General features: G+C 43.7%; 2 protein-coding genes across 2 annotated transcripts in view; one reads left to right on the top strand and one right to left on the bottom strand.

Annotated features, from left to right (window-relative positions):
- Positions 1-102: 102 nt before the first annotated feature.
- sprtn (SprT-like N-terminal domain) lies at positions 103-9,573 on the top strand. The gene is made up of 5 exons (XM_063039852.1): positions 103-498; positions 2,047-2,146; positions 2,969-3,097; positions 6,565-6,820; positions 8,431-9,573. Exons 1-5 carry the CDS (start codon positions 254-256, stop codon positions 9,183-9,185), a joined length of 1,485 nt encoding a protein of 494 aa, XP_062895922.1. The 5' UTR covers positions 103-253; the 3' UTR covers positions 9,186-9,573.
- Positions 9,574-15,803: 6,230 nt separating this feature from the next.
- Positions 15,804-19,697, bottom strand: part of gnpat (glyceronephosphate O-acyltransferase) — a 43,241-nt gene continuing 39,347 nt past the window's right edge. The window contains exons 14-16 of the mRNA XM_063039863.1: positions 19,160-19,253; positions 19,018-19,079; positions 15,804-17,963 (exon numbers count right to left, since the gene is read on the bottom strand). Coding sequence (XP_062895933.1) covers positions 17,920-17,963; positions 19,018-19,079; positions 19,160-19,253 — 200 coding nt within the window. The 3' untranslated portion in view covers positions 15,804-17,919. The remainder of the gene's footprint in view (positions 17,964-19,017; positions 19,080-19,159; positions 19,254-19,697) is intronic.

Below are 19,697 nucleotides of genomic sequence, written 5' to 3'. Positions count from 1 at the left end.
TTGGCAGCTGATGACTAAGCCGTTCATTTTCTTGATCCCCATTGGTCAGTGGAAATTCACCCCCTGACTATAGGTTGATTTCGTTTTGCAGCATGGCCAATCAGCACCCTCTCCTACTTCTCATTGGTTGTTGCCCCACCCATCCTGGTTACTGAGTGGCCCTTTTGCGCAGATTGCCGGCGCGTCCATTGGTCTGATCGGGTCCATCGTCGTGACGTGATATAGGAGGGTCCGGCGCTGATGGGCTGAGAGAATGGAGGGAGATTTGCTGCTGGCCCTCCAGTTACAGGCCGCCTGGGAGGCCGAGGATGCCGGCGTCGCTGAGGTGGGCCGAGCGCGTCCAGCTGAGCCCCACGGCTCGCTTTCTGTGGTGGACGGGTCGTGGGAATTGATCGACCCGAACCCGGACCTGCGCGGCCTCTTTCTGCAGTTCAACGACATGTTCTTCTGGGGCCGGCTGGCCGGGGTGGAGGTGCGCTGGAGCCCGAGGATGACGCTGTGAGTTGGGGCCGGGGCCGGGGCAAACAGTTCGCACCGAATGATCAGCAGTTATGGTGGGGCTGATTTCCCCCTAACGTGACCTTTTCCCATCTATCATAAAGGAATGGATAAAGTAAAGGCTGGGCAGTTGTTTCCAATGTTTGGGCACATAGCCTTAAAATCTGGGGGGACTTTCCTGAACAGTAGCGAATGTGTGGAATTCTTTGCCTAAGGAAATAGTAGAGGTTACCTCATTAAACATATTGAAGACACTGTTAGACTAGCAGGGGAATTGAGGGTCATGGTGAAAAGGCAGGTAGTTGGAGCAGAGTCCAATTACCATGATATTACTGAATGGACAGATGGCCTGCTCCAAGTACTTGTCCACCTGAGTTTGTGCCGGTTTCTCAGCACCTCCCTTAGGAACGCTGCAGGAACCCGTCCTGGTGCGGATTTCATCGCATTCCGGGGAGAGTACCTTCAGTAAATGAGGTACAGGTTTAGTGTAGGTAAGTGACAGGTACAAGTTCAGCCATGATCCTAATGAGTGGCAGGGTCTGAGTGGTCTGTTCCCATTTCTATAAATTTTACTTTTATACACACACACACACACACACACTTCTGCAGATACTGGGAATCCAGAAACACCCACATGCAAAATGCTGGAGGAACTCTCAGATCAGGTGGCATCTATGGAGAGGATTGGAGAGGACCTCATGTTTCGGGGTGAGACTTTTTGTCGGGACTGGAAAGGAACAGGGAAGATGCCAAAATAAAATGGTGGGGGGAGGGGAAGTGGGTAGAAGCTACAAGCTGGAGAGTGATAGGTGAAGCCAGCTGGGAGGGGATGCTGTAAGAAATTGGTAGGTGCTTCAATGGAAAAGGTAAACTCCTGGAGAAGAAGGAATCTGTGAGAGGAGGGTGGACCATGGGAGAAGGGAAAAGAGGGAAGGTGGAGGGGAAGTCTCGATTGTTTATTCCCCTTAATGGATGCTGACTGACTTATAGAGTTGTACAATTTATTCAGCTCTCCTCTCTGATATCGATTCTGCTCATTGCCAATCTCTACAGCTTCTGGGTGCTGAGTTGGATCATGCCTTGTATCTGTCCACTCGAGTCTTTCAAATCAAAACTAAGTTGGTCAGATAGTTGTTTGGGGAGGGATATCTAGTTATCAACTGGAACCAGAAGTAATGGGTTGGGGGGGGGAAGGTGAAATATTGAAGGGGAACTTCACCCAGAGGGTGGTGAGAGGGTGAAATGAGCTGCCAGCAGAAGTGGTGGCTGTGGGTTCGATTGCAGCACTTGAGGACGTGGTTGGGAGGGGTGTGGGGGCTGTGTTCCAGGTACAGATCGATGGGAATAACAGTTCGGCATGGATTCGATGGGCCAAGGGCTATGTTTCTGTGCTGTAGTGTTCTATGATTCCAATGTACATTTCTAAACAAAAATGTGATCAATCATTTGGAAATAAATCTTTAGTCTGGTTCTGTGTTGTCAATATAACATTTGCAGTTACAGTATTTCAAATGTTTGGTACCACTTGTCTGCTTTGCATTGTTACAGATGTGCAGGTTTATGCTGCTACGAGGGGCGAGGGGGACTGTGTTCAATACGCATCAGTGAACCTCTGTTGAAACTGCGAGCCAGGCGTGACTTGGTTGAAGTATGTGCTATGTAGTTTTAGTGTTTAGTACTTTAGGAGCCCTGACGAGTCTGTTAAATGTTTTACTTCACTTTTGAATACAATACACACGGTGCACAAAAGGTCTCCCTTCCAGCTCTTGCTGGGTTCATGGGTCTGTGGTATGGTCCAGTCACAGGAACTGAATTCTCAGCACCTAGTGTCTGTCCGCAATTAATCCAAAGTTGCCTTATTCTTTCCAGAAATGTAAAATGCCTAATTCTGAAAAGTATGTTCTCACCATTCCCACATGGCCAGAAAGATCTCCTGTTGACTATTCCTTTCTGAAAGGCATGTTCTCGCCATTCCCATGAGGCTAGGAAGATCTCCCGTTCACTATTCCTTTGCTACCATAGTGCTATGATCTCTATGACCTCACTTTCTAATCCAGCTAACCTTTACAGCTCTCCCAAGTTGTGAATGTAACGTGTCAGAAACCAGCCTCCCCTCTGGGACTCTCTCTATACTCCTTCCTGCCTCAGGAAAGCAGCTAGCATAATCAAAGACCGCCCCCCGCCCCCAACTCACCCTGGACCTCCTCTCTTTTCGGGCAAAAGATACAAAAACACATACCATCAGGCTTAAGGACAAATACTCACATTTTACTTTGTTTAGAAGTGAAATGCAACCTTTATGTAATGATAGTTTTGGAGTGTGATGTCTGAACACATACATGCGAATCTGTAAGATATTAGAATGTCATTGTACTTTCAGTTAAGAAAATGTTTTATTATGAAAAAACAATTGGAAAGGAAACTGAATTACAATAACATAGTCACAACTTTCGTTTTGCTTTCTCAATAGACACTGTTACACGAAATGATCCACGCCTTGCTGTTCGTTACAAACAATGACAAAGATCATGATTCTCACGGGCCTGAATTCTGCAAACACATGAACAGGATCAACAAGATGTCTGGAGCCAAGATCACTGTAAGTACTGAGGCAGACGCCAATTATGAGTCGTTCGCTTTTTTAAAAGTAAAAATTCCGAAGCACACATCAATCCCCACCTTCCGAGCTAAGGCGGTGATGAATGAAGCCATGGTTCAGTGTGTCAGGGCTGGTGATGAAAGAGGATGTAATTGGATGAGCAGCCTTTCTTGGAATGGTTTCTGCCCATTTGTTGGCTGCATTTCTGCATGTGGTGGTTGAGCTTAAGTCCCAGAATATAAGACTGTACAGCACAGCATCAGGCCCTTCAACCCACTATGTTGTGCCAAACCAATTAAATCAGTATTCACATGGCCAAATAAACTAAACCCTTCTGCCTACTTAATGTCCATATCCTCCCTTTTCCTTCACATTGAAGTGCCTATCTAAAAGTCTCTTGAATGTCTCTAATGTATCTGCCTCTACCAGCACCCGAGGCAACAGTTTCCAGGCACCCATCACTCTGCGTTGGTCTTTGTTATGAGAGGATTTAAACAGAGGAGCAAGGCTGCCTTACCTACTTGATGAGGCCACACTTGGAGTTTTGTGTGCATTTTTGGTATCCTTGCCGACAAAAAGATGTATGGTGGACTCCAGTTAATCGGGGCAGCAGCTTATTTGTGGCAACTCTTAACAAGAACAAATCGAGAAAATAGCTAGAATTCCCTTCGGTTATTTGGGATGCTGCCACTTAATTGGGACAGGAGACTGTTGTCAAACAGTCTATAACTAGCATCAGATGCGTGCACTTGTGTTGGGCATTAGACACTGCACTGTGCTCGGAGCGAACAGTTTTAAAGTAGCTTCAGTTGCTTGGTCGTCACCTCCTGCATGCAAGGAACCCTAGCTTTGATGTCTACCCGTACCAGTAGACCCAGACTTCCAAGGTGGAGAGAGCTGAGTTCCCCCAGTGCAATGCCATTCCCACTTTGAGATCCCTCCTGCAGAGGTTTCTTGCCATCATTGTATACGATGGACAACCACCAAATCGACTATTAGGGAGTAATACAGTTTTACAGTACTGCAGTAGTGTCAGTGTCCTAATTTGTTCTGTATTTCATTTAAATACATAATTTGTTTCTCAGTTAAATGGCAGTCTGCCTTTTTTTTTATACCTTTTTAACTATTTCCATGGAACTTTGGCTAATTGGGGAAGCCACTTAATTGGGCCAAAATGTACTGATCTCAATGTGTCCCAATTAACCTGAATCCACTGTATATGCCAAAGCTTCATTCGAGCAATTTTGCCATGTAGGGAGAGATTGAGTGGACTAGGTCTGTATCAGGCTTGCAATGAATGAAAGGAGAGCTCATAGAAACGTACAAAATTTGTACAAGGGTGAAAGTTTAGAAAATTGAAGTTAATTTCTTCACCTGAAGTGTGCTGCATCTCTGGAATTCTCCACCCAAGAGGTTCATAGTGGGTCTCAGTTGTTGAGTTCAGCAGAGACGGAGCCACCAAGCTGAGATAGACGGTCAGGTTTGATCTTAACAAAGGACAGAGCAGGCTCAAAGGGCCAGGTGGCTGACCCTTGCTCCTATTCTTGTGTTCTTGAACACAATCCAGTAAAATGTTGGTGATCCCTTGCAGCAGAGTTTCTTATAGTGGGGGAGTCCAGAACCAGAGAGCTCAGCCTCAGAATAGAAATATGTCCCTTTTGAACAGAGATGAGGAGGAACCTCTTTAGCTAAGGGGTGGTGAATCTGTGTAATTTATTTCTACAGGTAGCTGTGGAGGCCAAGTCATCAAGTATATTTAAAGTGGAAGTTGATAGGTTCTTGATTAGTAAGGGTGTTAAAGGCTACAGGGAGAAGGCAGGAGAGTGGGGTTGAGAGGAATAATAATCAGCCATGATGGAATGGTGGTGCAGGCTTGATGGGCTGAATGGCCTAATTTTGCTCCTGTGTCTTGTGGTTTCATTGACCCCAGAGTAAATTGGCATAACGTCATGGGCCAAAGGGCCTGTTCCGCTCCTGTGTCTCATGAGGTATGGCATGGCCTGCTCCAAATCAAAAGGGATATTGGTTCCAGCTCTAGGGCAGAAGCACAGAGATGTACTGTGATCAGGATGAGTTCCTTTGGTGAAATATGGAGGGGCATTTGTATCTTAAATAAAAAGTATTTATCATCCCAAGTAAAGTGCATCCAAAACCATTTAATAATTGTGTCCCATCCAGCTTAAATGTTTAATGAATTTCCCCATTGCTGTGTCCATACATAGAGCACTGCAGCGTGGAACTGACCCTTTGGCCCGTGCTGAACTGTTACTCTACCTCGTCCCATTGACCCGCACCTGCAGCACTGCCCTCCATACCCCTCATCTATGTACTATCCAAACTTTCTAAATGTTGCAACTGAACACTTCTGCTGGCAGCTTGTTCCACACTCTCATTACCCTCTGAGTATACAAGTTCCCCTTAAATATTTCACCTTTCACTCTTAACCTGTGACCACTAGTTCCAGTCTTGCCCAACCTCTGGAAAAAGCCGGCTTGCATTTAACTCTCTGTTCCCCTCGTCTGTCATTTCTCTGGTAATAATTTGCATGCTTGGCTTCTGAGTAACCCTAATTTTCATTACGACATCATTGGCTGTCTTGTACTGAAGTCCCACCCAAAATGACTGCAACTATCGACTTCTCTTTAGCCTGGTTAGTGACCTTTTTAATGTTCTGGTGCCATTTTCTATTTCTCTGTTAATAACTCAGTGAAGTTCCTTGGAAATTTATTCCCTGAAATGTAGGGAAGGAGGGGAGATCTGATAGAGGTACACAAAATTATGAGGAGTTATGGATAGGGTAAATGCAAGCAGGCCTTCTCCATTGAGGTTGGGGTGAGACTACAACTAGAGGTCATAGATTTAAGTTGAAAGATAAAATGTTTAAGAGGATCCTGAGGGGAAAATTCTTCACTCAGAGTGTGGCGCCAGTGTGGAATGAGGTGAAAGTGAGCAGATATGGGTTCAGTTGAGAGAAGATTAGGTAGGTACATCAATAGGAGGAGTATGGAGGGCTATGGTCCATGTGTGGGTCAATTGGACTGGGCAGGATAATGGTTTGGCACAGGCTAGATGGGCAGAAGGGCCTGTTTCTGTGATGTAGTGCTGTATAATTCTGTAATATATTACTATTATAGAAGGTACACAAGGCTGGTTGTCTGAGGTGTATTAGGTACTAATAGGTCAATAACAGTGACACAATCCTTAAATTGACCTGTAATGCTGATGTATCTGCAAGTATGACTTAGTTTGAAATGGTGTGTAGCCTTGGAGAGGGCAATTTGTGTCTGTGGTGTGTGCATGCCGTTGGTTAGTCTGTTTGAATGTAGCTGTGATTATGGATGGAGTTTGCAGTCTGACTGCATTATCAAACATGAAGGATAGAGAGAAACGCAGATTGGGAGGTGAACCTGAAGTGCTATTTCTAGCCACAGAATTGTTGCTTGTTTTAACATGTCTGTCTCTTTCAGATTTATCACAACTTCCACGACGAGGTTGATGCATACCGGCAGCACTGGTGGCGTTGTGACGGGCCCTGCCAAAACAGGCGGCCCTACTACGGTTACGTGAAACGGGCAATGAACAGAGCGCCATCGGCTCGAGACCCCTGGTGGGCTGAGCATCAGCTGATGTGTGGTGGGACATTCACTAAAGTTAAGGAGCCAGAGAATTACAAGGCAAAGAAAGGGAAGGCAGGCCATCTCTCAGGACCCCCTAAGGATAAAGGTACTGTATATCCCTGGGTGGGTGGGTATGGTTTGGAATACGGAAGTTCAGCTCGACTATGTGGGCTGAAGGGCCAGTTTCTGTTTCTGAGCAACGATTCTAATTCATTGTATTCTTGGTCTTGCACTCATCACAACACCAGACATTTGTTTATATTTGACTTTGAAGGTGAAACAATAGTTTTCTCTGTTTCTGTTACAGTTTGCAATTCAACATTTGCAATTAATTGATGAGGAGTGTTTGGTTCTGGGCCTGTACTTGCTGGATTGGAAGAATGGGGGGGGGGTTGGGGGGATCTCATTGAAACCTGCTGGATGCTGAAAGGCCTAGGTGGAGTGGATGTGGAGAGGATATTTTCTATAGTGGGGGCCTCTGACTAGAAGGATATCCTTTTAGAACAGATGAGGAGGGATTTCATTAGCCAGGGGTGGTGAATCTGTGCAATTCATTGCCACAGGGGGCTGTGGAGGCAAAGAAATCTGGTATATTTAAAGCAGAGGTTGAGAGGTACTTAATTCATTGCCATGGACGGCTGTGAATCCCTGGAAACCAGATATATTTAAAGTGGAGATTGAGAGATACTTGATTCGTAAAGGCATTGAAGGCTTCAGGGGACAAGGCAAGAGAATGGAGTTGAGAGTAATGATAAATCAGCCAAAATAGAATGTCAGAGAGGCTTCGATGGGCTGAATGGCCTTATTCTGCCTTATGGTCTTAGAAGTTCAGACTGATTAACTGTCATCTTTTCTAAAGGAGAGATTTGATTGTCCTTCAGACTTAACGCCTCATTCACTTCAATTCTTGAGAGGTTTGTTCAACAGCTGATCCACACGATCTATCAGGTCACCTTTCATCCTCTGAACTCCAAGGAGTTGGTGTTCTCAGGCATTAAGCCATTTTAAAGAGCAGTTAAGCCAAAATATATTGATATGATATTGGTGTTGCAGTAATGTCCTTGTAATTGAAAGTTCAAAGTAAATTTGTTATCGAAATCAGTACATCAGCATGTACTACCCTATGATTATTGTTTTGCAGGCATTCACATAGAACAAAGAAATACAGTAGGATCAATGGAAAAACAGACTGACAAACAACCAATGTGCAAAAGACGACTGCAAATAAAAAATAACAATAATAATAATAAAAAGCAAAGAATACTGAGAACCGAGTTGTCAAGTCTGTCGGTTGTGAAATCAGTTCATTGTCGGGTTGGGGCTGAGTGAAGTTCTGGTTCACCGATAGTTGAACTGTTCCTGAACCTGGTGGTGCGGGACCCAAGGCTCCTGTACCTCCTTCCCGATGGCAGCAGTGAGAAGAGACTAAAGTGACCGAGAGTGACTTTGCTACATGGACTGCAGCAGTTCAAAATGGTGCATCTAATGTAGGGTATTGGGCATGGCCTAGGCAGTCATTGGCAGTGACACTCAATCCCAAGAGTGATAAAGTCTCTGAATTAAAGTTCTAATGCACATGATAAAGTGTGATGTACACAGTTTAAAGAAGAAACATAGTGATCTTTAACACCTTTTGGTTTGTTTACCCAATACAACCACTTGGCTCCATGTGTAACTAGCTCAGGGTAATAATCTTCCTCCTGTTCTGTTATTTAGGTAAATCTGTGGGTGTCGATATATCTACTGTCATCCCGTTCAGTGGTAAAGGTCACATCCTCAAAGGCAGCAGTCCTAACTCAGCCATTCAACATGTGTCCCCAGGGAATATTCCTGCGGGATTGCTCACTCAGTCATCCCATGGTGCTCTGTGGGGTTCTGAACCTCCTTTGCGGTCCCGGACTGCTGAAGCTGCTGTGAAGGCCTCAAGTTCATCTAACTCTCTGCTGTCAGATTTGGGGTCTCCTGGAAGCCCACCAAGAAGTCCAGGAGACCACCCAAGCTCAAGACTTGCTAAAAAGTCTGTTTCCAACAGCAAGGCTTTTGTCAGCATCGATGGATCACCTGTTCGGATCAATGGTGCCATGCTAATGAACTCTGTGAATAAAGTGCCAAAAGGTTGCCCGAAAAGGCTCATCTCTGACTTGGACAGATCTCCTCTCCAAAGGGACAGGGGAGATGAGAAGAAGGCAAGGCCTGATCCACCCTTTCCCAGAGGGACCATTTTGCATGCCTTTGGTAAATTGACTACAGTCAGACAGGGAGGTCAATCCACTGGGGCAAGCACTTCCAGTGAGGCGGACTCTGAGAATCTGCAGAGCCCGAAAGGTGCTGCCGTGTTACCACTGCAAGCCGGTGCTAAGGCTGGTAACAGTGGTGGGGATGATAGCAATATGCCTGTTAACTGCCCAGTCTGTCAATCTGCTGTCCTGGCTTCTGAAATTAACCAACACTTGGATCTGTGCCTTCAGTGACAGAGTTTATTATGAAAATGTAAATTGTAAATTCACTTCAGAATTGTCAGGGTCGGTAAGAATCAAGAGGGAGGGAGTTAATTTGGGAGTGGTTTATTTTGCCCACAGATATCCTGTGTTTTAACTTAATCCCTGCTGTTTGTCTCTGTGAGACCTTTTAAAGTGAGAACGTATATTTGGAACATTTATTGAAAGATGATACTTTTTACAGTTCTTTGGCATTTAATTGTATTAATGTTAACTGATACTTCTGTAATTCTGACAGCCAATTAAAATGGTAAATATTTTTCAATGCAATTTCTGTAAAACTGTTTTTGGATCTGTTATTTGAATAATTTTTTTTCCCTAATAAAGATGACAGTGACCTATTTTCCATTGTGTTTGTACTGGCGTTGAAGATGAAACAATACCAGTAGATGTATGTTGCCCCTGAGATAGTTGCATTCTTTAAATTCGCATCTCTTGATTCATCTACGAATCTGCTTTGATGAACTTTTAACAAAGCTACCAGAATTTCTTCCTAAATATCTCTGCTCTGGTCTTTTCTTTCACTTGTGCTCATTAAAACCCCACCTTCTGACCAAGCTCTTGATCCACGCTGTTCTGTTTGTGACATGACATCAGTTATTGCTCACTCAGAACTCCCCTAAAGTGCTCCCTCATCTTCCGCTGTGTTCAAAGTAGTTGTTGATTTGATCAATATGCTTGAGCCACATATATTTTGGGGTTTTAGAGCACCAAATCTGGAACACAGAACACCGCAACACAGTTCTGGCCCTTTGGCCCATCAACTTTTAACCTACTCTAAGATCAATCTAACATGCATATCAGCAGTGTGCCCCTATACAAGTGTTTAAAAGCCCCCTAAATCTATCTGCCTCTGTCATCATCCCTGGCAGGGTGTCCCATCCACCCACCCTCCACTCCTTTTCAAAAAAATCTTGCCTCCTGCACTTTCCTCCAATCATCTTAAAATTATGCTCCCCCCCGCCTGGGTATGAGCCATTTCCACCCTGGTGAAAAGCACTGGTTGTCCACTCTATCTGTACACCTCTATTAAATTACCTCTTGTCCTCCTTCACTGTTTTTTTAAAAGAACAACTCTGGTGTCAGACACCATCTTGTTGAAGGTGGTCAATGCTTGGCACCTTTGGTCCACACTTGACTTGTCTAGGTTTTGCTGTATGTAGGCATAGGCTACTTTATTTTCTGAATTGTTACCAAGGTCACCTACACACAGTTTGTATTCTTCCCATGACCATGTTGGTTTCCTCCAGGTGCTCTGGTTTCCTCCCCCATTCCAAAGATATACAGTAAAGCATGTTGTGGGTATGCTGTTTTAGTGCCAGAAGTGTGGTGACACATGTGGGCTTCCTCCAGCACAAGCTACATATTTCACTGTTTTTGTGTAAATGTGACAAATAAAGTTAATCTTTACTCTCAATCCCAACAAGTTCTGTCTCACTTGGGAATATTTGGATCAGATTTGCCTCACTGCAGTCTGCCTTGCTCTCAAACTGATGTGTCCTTTTATCATCCCACTCTTATTCTCCAAAGTTAATCCTGAAATTCTCAGCACCCATGATGGGTTTGCCAAAGCAAAAATCTAAATCCAGTCTGGAAATTCTGCTTTCTATCTTTTACTCTATTGCTGTTTGGCCAATTCATATCTTTTGCTACTACCAGCCTAATATTTTTGCATATTAGTTTACTGAATTGACCTCATTGGATTTGGAGCTCCCAATAGTGCAACTTCCTCCTTCTGTTTGCACCTTCATTGAATCCTTGTAGTCTTCTATGATTTTGGCATATTCTGGTAGCTGATTTTTTTCCCCCTCTACTGTCCATTGTTATTGGACCCCTGCTTTTTATCCCCATCTCTCACTTGACAGATCTCTAATGAAAACTAGGCTGGCATTCATGCTTCTCCTGAAACCATGTTTCCATTATAGGCATGGTTAGTTCCACCTGTTGATGCCTTTAGCTGATCTGCATTTTACACTGCATGTATTTAAGTACAAGCTCCATTTTTTTTTTGCCCAGTTTTATTTTCCATCTTACAAACCCTTCATTTTAAATTTTTGACTTCAAGACCTGTGATTTTTTTTTCCCCTTCTGAATCTTAGCTCAGCTTCCCTTGACCCCTAATAAACTTCATTAAACACTTAAGATACTGGTTTTGCCAAGGACATTAGTTTTGGCCTTACTAAGTTTGCCTTCCTCAGAACTCGTTCCAATAAAGTCTTCTCTCCTGCATCATCTCTTTTGCACTGCACTTATCCATCCAAACCTAGCACATAGTACTGGGAATAATCTGGAGATCTCTACTTTTAAGGTAATAAAGTACTTCAGTGCAGAAACAAGCTCTTCAGATCATCTAATCTATGCCAAACTGTTACTCTGCCATCTAATTGAACCACACCTAGACCATAGCCCTCTATACCATTACCCAAACTTATTAGTCAGGTCCTGACTAATCTCTTTCCTAACTCCAAACTGCCTGCAGAACCTCAATCTGTATTCCCACCTCACTTGTAGAGAAGCTTTCCTCTCCAGAATTCTCTCCCTGTACCCACCCACTCACTTCCTAATAAGCGTGTCCAGACCTGTACACTGCAGTGACTGACTGAAACAATGTGTTTTATAATTAGGCTTTTCCCCTTTCTAAATCTGACATAGTATACAATCTTATGACCAAGGAACAATTCTGGGTACCATACCTTTAGAGCAGCGGTCCCCAACCACCGGGCCGCGGCGAAACGATACAATTTGGCGACATGAGTCAGCTGCACCTTACCTCATTCCCAGTCACGCCCACTGTTGAGTTTGAACACACGCGAGATCATTACCCGCGCGTCATCCATGTCAGCGCGGGAAGGAGATCAACTCCTCGAGCTTGTAAATGACGGCAGGCTGAAAAGTATGTTTGACATAACATCTCTGCTGGCATTCTGGATCAAAGTCAAGACTGAATCCTGAGATAGCCACGGAAGCACTGAAAACGTTGCTTCCATTTCCAACGTATCTCTGCAATGAATGCATTGAAAACTAAATTGCGGAATAGACTGGACATAAGGAACCTCCTTCGAGTATCGCTGTCTCTCATCACCCCTCGATGGGACCGTCTTGTTGCAGGGAAACAAGCCCAGGGCTCCCACTGATTCAGCGATATTGGTGTGTTGCAATGATTTTCTATGTTCATACGAGGAAAATATGCGCTGTATGTTTGATAGCCAAACGTTACTTAAAATGTTATGATGCTATTATAAGTGACTTATAAAACCTTATAACAATTACAGCACGGAAATAGGCGATCTCGGCCCTTCTAGTCCGTGCCGAACGCTACTCTCACCTAGTCCCACCGACCTGCACTCAGCCCATAACCCTCCATTCCTTTCCTGTCCATATACCTATCCAATTTTTCTTTAAATAGTAATACCGAACCTGCCTCTACCACTTCTACTGGAAGTTCTTTCAACACTTACTTAAAGCTCCCCGTCCTCCCCGATGATTGACTCATCACTATATTCATGCGAGGAAAATAAGCGCTGTGTGTTTAATATTAAATTCGTTAGATAAACCCTTTTAGAAACGAAATTGAGTGTATTAGACACTTATTACCAATATTCCAGTCGTGATTAACACCCCCCCCCACTTCCACCCCCGAATAGAATCGCCAAAAACGGTTTGCAGAGACTTTATCCGCTCAGGGGATCTCCCATCCACTGCTACCAACCTTATAGTTCCCACACCCCGCACTTCCCGTTTCTACCTCCTACCCAAGATCCACAAACCTGCCTGTCCTGGCCGACCTATTGTCTCAGCTTGCTCCTGCCCCACCGAACTCGTTTCTGCATACCTCGACACTGTTTTATCACCCCTTGTTCAATCCCTTCCGACCTATGTTCGTGACACTTCTCACGCTCTTAAACTTTTCGATGATTTTAAGTTCCCTGGCCCCCAACGCTTTATTTTCACCATGGATGTCCAGTCCCTATATACTTCCATCCCCCATCAGGAAGGTCTCAAAGCTCTACGCTTCTTTTTGGATTCCAGACCTAATCAGTTCCCCTCTACCACCACTCTGCTCCGTCTAGCAGAATTAGTCCTTACTCTTAATAATTTCTCCTTTTGCTCCTCCCATTTCCTCCAAACTAAAGGTGTAGCTATGGGCACCCGTATGGGTCCTAGCTATGCCTGCCTTTTTGTTGGGTTTGTGGAACAATCTATGTTCCGTGCCTATTCTGGTATCTGTCCCCCACTTTTCCTTCGCTACATCGACGACTGCATTGGCGCTGCTTCCTGCACGCATGCAGAACTCGTTGACTTTATTAACTTTGCCTCCAACTTTCACCCTGCCCTCAAGTTTACCTGGTCCATTTCCGACACCTCCCTCCCCTTTCTAGATCTTTCTGTCTCTGTCTCTGGAGACAGCTTATCCACTGATGTCTACTATAAGCCTACTGACTCTCACAGCTATCTGGACTATTCCTCTTCTCACCCTGTCTCTTGCAAAAACGCCATCCCCTTCTCGCAATTCCTCCGTCTCCGCCGCATCTGCTCTCAGGATGAGGCTTTTCATTCTAGGACGAGGGAGATGTCTTCATTTTTTAAAGAAAGGGGCTTCCCTTCCTCCACTATCAACTCTGCTCTTAAACGCATCTCCCCCATTTCACGTACATCTGCTCTCACTCCATCCTCCCGCCACCCCACTAGGAATAGGGTTCCCCTGGTCCTCACCTACCACCCCACCAGCCTCCGGGTCCAACATATAATTCTCCGTAACTTCCGCGACCTCCAACGGGATCCCACCACTAAGCATATCTTTCCCTCCCCCCCTCTCTCTGCATTCCGCAGGGATCGCTCCCTACACAACTCCCTTGTCCATTCGTCCCCCCCATCCCTCCCCACTGATCTCCCTCCTGGCACTTATCCGTGTAAGCGGAACAAGTGCTACACATGCCCTTACACTTCCTCCCTTACCACCATTCAGGGCCCCAAACAGTCCTTCCAGGTGAGGCATCACTTCACCTGTGAGTCGACTGGGGTGATATACTGCGTCCGGTGCTCCCGATGTGGCCTTTTATATATTGGTGAGACCCGACGCAGACTGGGAGACCGCTTTGCTGAACATCTACGCTCTGTCCGCCAGAGAAAGCAGGATCTCCCAGTGGCCACACATTTTAATAACACATCCCATTCCCATTCTGACATGTCTATCCACGGCCTCCTCTACTGTAAAGATGAAGCCACACTCAGGTTGGAGGAACAACACCTTATATTCCGTCTGGGTAGCCTCCAACCTGATGGCATGAACATTGACTTCTCTAACTTCCGCTAGGCCCCACCTCCCCCTCGTACCCCATCTGTTACTCTTTTTTATGCACACATTCTTTCTCTCACTCTCCTTTTTCTCCCTCTGTCCCTCTGAATATACCTCTTGCCCATCCTCTGGGTCACCCCCGCCCCCCCGTCTTTCTTCCCGGACCTCCTGTCCCATGATCCTCTCGTATCCCTTCTGCCTATCACCTGTCCAGCTCTCGGCTCCATCCCTCCCCCTCCTGTCTTCTCCCATCATTTTGCATCTCCCCCTCCCCCTCCAGCTTTCAAATCCCTTACTCACTCTTCCTTCAGTTAGTCCTGACGAAGGGTCTCGGCCTGAAACGTCGACTGCGCCTCTTCCTATAGATGCTGCTTGGCCTGCTGCGTTCACCAGCAACTTTGATGTGTGTTGCTTGAATTTCCAGCATCTGCAGAATTCCTGTTGTTTGCAGAGAATAATATCGGCAAGTACACGCTACGCGGATCACGCATGCGCACTGCAAGGCTTCATGGTCATTGTAGTCTTTCTCGGGGTAAACGCTACTCTTGTCCGTTGGCAACACTGAATATTTTAGGATTTATGGTGGAAATGGATTTGGTTGAAGCTACAGAAAACTGTATAAGTAGTAAAATTGAATAAGCAGAAAAAGATGCAGGCTCCTGAGGCAGGAACCAGGTAGTAGGAATTAAATGGAGAGGCTGGGAGAGGAGCTGGCGCAGACTTAAGAGCGGCATGGCTTATCGTGCGGCAGTTTTGTAATTATATCAAAACTCTTCCATCTTGTTTTGACTAACTCACACTACCAATTCAGTCCTTCATCTCAACCTCTTCAGAACATATCAAATGTGATCAAAGACTTAATGCCTTTCAGATTGTAAAAGATAAAATGCTGTGCAACTTTGATATGGTACCTGATATTTGCCAAAAATACTTTTCTAAAGTTGATTATAATGATTTGGAGAAACAAATTGCCTCTTGTCTTCAAGATTTCTTTCATTCATCAACCTAGTAGCTGTGCGCTGCAGATTAACAGGGGGAGGAAGTTGTTGCTGTGGGTGAGCTGGCATCCTTTATATTTAATCCACAAGTTACCTGACCTGGGTTCAAATATAGATGATTACAAAATTGTCTTATTAATCATGTTGATCAGCAAAGTGCTTAAATTGTATTTAATCTCTACTTCCTCGATATGAAGGAGTTTATAGAAGGTATTCATAATTCAAAAATATTGATATCCACTTAATATTTTTTAAAGACAGCAGTTAGCACATTTATTCAGAAATGATTCTTTGGCTTGGGATAGAATTATCCAATTCTGAAATTCCTAAGACTGATTGAGAATTACCTTTGGGAAGTAAGACCATTAACTGGTCAAGAACAAAAATGATTCTGCAGATGCTGGAAACCCAAAGCAACACACACAAGTGCCTGCAGTGTTCCTTCAGCATTTTGTGTGTGATGGATTGGTCAAAATGATTTTATTCAAGTGATGACAGAAGTCACTGCTAATCCCAATTATAACAAATTAAGTGTTCCTCACCAGTATGAATTAGGAGCACACACAAAAAACATTTTAAATTAACCAGAAATAAATTAGGCCACTGAAGTATGGGGTGATCTCACATTAGTTAAGGGAAAGAAACACAGAGTACAATATCAATAAATTTAGGCGTTTAATTGGATTAGCACTGTTATTAAGGAATATTGCAAATATCCAACCACATTTTAAATGTTTTTTAAACAAAATGGTTGGAGCAGGGTTTCCTATTACTGAAATGGTTGAGTTCCATTACCTGTGAACCAATTCATCTGAATGTTGGCTGTTAAAATAATGTATCGAAGTGACCACTTCTTTAGAGACAATTACTGAGGTAACCATGTGACACTTCATGTTTTCAGTAACACATACCCATATTTCAGGAGTGACCCTACTAACAGAGTAACCACAATCTCCACTGTGGGATTGACCCAAATATCTGAACAACCACAATCGCCAGTTTAGAAGTGAAGTGACCCAGATACATATCAGACAAGAACCGTGCACTATCTGTTCACTTCAGGAGTGATCCAAACATGGCTCAGTTTTAGAACTGAGCCAATCAGCAAAGTGAGGGCACAATTCCCATTTCTGGAGTGGCCCGAACTGACAATGAGTGTATATCATGAGTAAACCAATTATGAGGCAGGCTGTAAACTCTGCATTTCAGTAGTGACCACACATCCCCGTTTCTAGAGAAAGCTAACTAGCAGAGTGACCATGTATGAGCTAACAAGCAGAGTGACCATTTTGGAGTGGTTCAATTTCCGGAGTGATTTCCTGGATCCAAATAGAACAAATTAAACAAACCTTCACCTGCCCCTCAGCACGTCCTAGGTGGTTTCAAATCTATTAAATTATTTCTCCCTCAAGTGCAATCGTCACAATATGGAAAAGCCACCTCCAAACTAGACAGCTGCAAAGCTAAAATTTTCTCTGAATTCTGACAATGCTGTGAAGCACACAGCAAGAACAGATGTTAACTGTTTGTGGCCATTTCATTAACATCCATGTACAAAGTAAAAAGTGCTCAACCCTGGCCATTTTTGCTACCTTTATTAACATTGCAATTCCCACTGTCTGTTGTGCCCTGGATTAGATTAAGTGCTTTTACCCTAGGCATTTTCTGCATTTGCAAAAACTTCTGATTTTGTTGTCCCATCCACAATATAAAAGTTAAAAAAACATTGTTCAATTTTAAGGGACTTTAAGAACAATATAAACCCCACCACCACCTGTGTTTGAGCATGCCACCACCCTTGGCATTTAAGGCTGTATGTGAACTGAAGAGATGAACTTAGGTGAAATTTTGAATCTGAGGCAAATGCAAACAGGCCTCTCTTGCTCAAAACAGGTCTTACTCCACAGTAGCTATTGCTTGGAAATGGTGACAACAAAACAAGCCTTGTCCAAGACTAGATTTTGAAGACAGATCCACCGAATCTCCAGATTAAACAAATGCTTCACAGAAATTTATGATAAAACAGCATTGTCCCATTAGAGGCTAAACATTATACTGTAAACTTGACCTTTTAGGCTCTGCTGCACTTTTAACTGAATGCGGTTCTGAAGAACACATTTCAATACTACTATGTATTTACATGAAACAAACTCTCCACTTACATATATTATAAAAAAAGACACCACAGGTGAAAGCAATTTGAAGCATAAACTGAGTAGTTACAGGTATTTCCTGCTTCTGATCAGTGCAGATCATGTTCTTGTGACCTTGGATTCTTGAGTAAGTCACCAGCCCACTAGAGCCATTCGCAGCAACATTTTTTGCCAGCTACATTTGGTTCCCACTTTCATTGACTTATAAACCTAACAATTTCCACCTTATCCAGGAACAATCATGCATTGTTAGACTGCACTCAGAGTCTGGCTACAGCAACGCTTTTCACTGGCATCCTGGGCACTGCAAAAGAAGAGAGAGACAGCTTTTTAAAAATCTTATATACACCTCAGATAACTATTTGGTCCATCATACTCAAATTAACACAACTTACTATGTAAAACAAAATAAAAGTAGAAAGTTCAAAGATCAAAGTACATATATGTCGTCATATACAACCCTGAGATTCATTTTCTTGCAGACATTCACAGTAAATACAAAAAAAACACAACAGAATTAATGAAAGGGAGTCCTGCCAAATATTAATGGATTAGGTGTATAAGATGGGGATGAATTTCCTTGAGCAGGTTAGCATGGTGGTGTGATAAAGCGTAATATTTTACAGCACCAGCAAGATTGGTCCAATTCCTGCCACTATAAGAAGTTTGTATATTTTCCCTGGGACTGCATAGGTTTCCTCCATGGGTTCTGTTAACTTATATATTTTTTAATTTGCACCTTAAAGTCTATAACCAATCAGAAAATTATAAAGTACAGCTACAAGGCATGACATTGTGTACCCCCAATCTGTTCCAATCACGTAGCAGCAACTCAAAGCATAAAAGCATGCAGACATGGTCAAAAGGTTCAGATGTTGTTCAGCCAAACATCAAAATGGGGAAGGAGTATTACCTAAGTGATTTGACAGTGGAATAAATGTTGGTGCCAGATGGGGTGGTTTGAGTATCTTACACAGCAGTCTCTAGAGTTTACAGAGAATGGTGCAAAAAACAGAAAAAAACACTTAAGAGTGAGTGAAAATGCCTTGTTAAAGAGAAAGGTCAGAGGAGAATGGCCAGACTGGTTCGAGCTGACAGTACTCAAATAACCACATATTACAACAGTGGTGTGCAGAAGAGCATCTCTGAACGCATAACACGTCAAACCTTGGAAGTGGATGGGCAACAGCAGCAGCAGACCGGAAACATACATTCAAGTAGCCACTCTTTAGCTACAGGAGGTACCTAATAAAGCTGCACTGAATGTATGAGGCAATCTAAACCACAAGGCCGGCAAGGAGTTATAAGGTGTTCATGCAATTATTATGCTGGTGGACACTGATGATAAGAAAACTTACCCAACATGTCCACCACCCGACTGACAGTCTGTTTATTAACCTTATAGACGATCCCATCAGCTCTGCATTGAAAGAGAAATCAATCAGATGCAAATACCATTTCTGAAACAGAATTGTTCAGCTGTGTTTTATCGATACGTACGTCTTAAGTTTTTCCACAGCACCTAGACGGCTTAAAGCAGCCAGTGCGTTTTTTTGCATATCCACTGAAAGGACCTCATTGTACTTTATGGCACCTGTAATCAGAAGAGAAAGGGCAAGTCAGCCTCTGATGGAATGACACTGGTACTGTAATAAACCAGGGATATGATGCTGGACAACTGATTATTTTAATCATAGGTCACAAATTCTCACCGAGGTCTGATCAGCAATGGATTCACACTTGTACACTCTGCAGGTCTCTAACATTCAAGTTTAAGTTCACTGTCATCTGACTGTACATATATAAAACCAAACAAAACAACATTCCTTTGGACCACAGTGCATCTGCAAAACACCGCACTCAGCACATAACCAAAATATTACCACTAGTTAATAAAATTTAATTCCAAAATGCATGCAGTGCACAGCACAGATAAACAGTAAATAGTACAGAACTCGGTGGTGGCAGGGTATTCGTTAGTCTCCCAGCCTGGCAGTCTTAGTCCTAGTGCTCCTGTGCTCCCTTCCTGATGTTGGTA

This window comes from Mobula hypostoma, chromosome 2 (genome assembly GCF_963921235.1).
Source record: "Mobula hypostoma chromosome 2, sMobHyp1.1, whole genome shotgun sequence".
Taxonomy (NCBI): Eukaryota; Metazoa; Chordata; class Chondrichthyes; order Myliobatiformes; family Myliobatidae; genus Mobula; species Mobula hypostoma.
The sequence above is the reverse complement of the archived record's forward strand: the minus strand, read 5'-3'. Positions and strand labels throughout refer to the sequence as shown.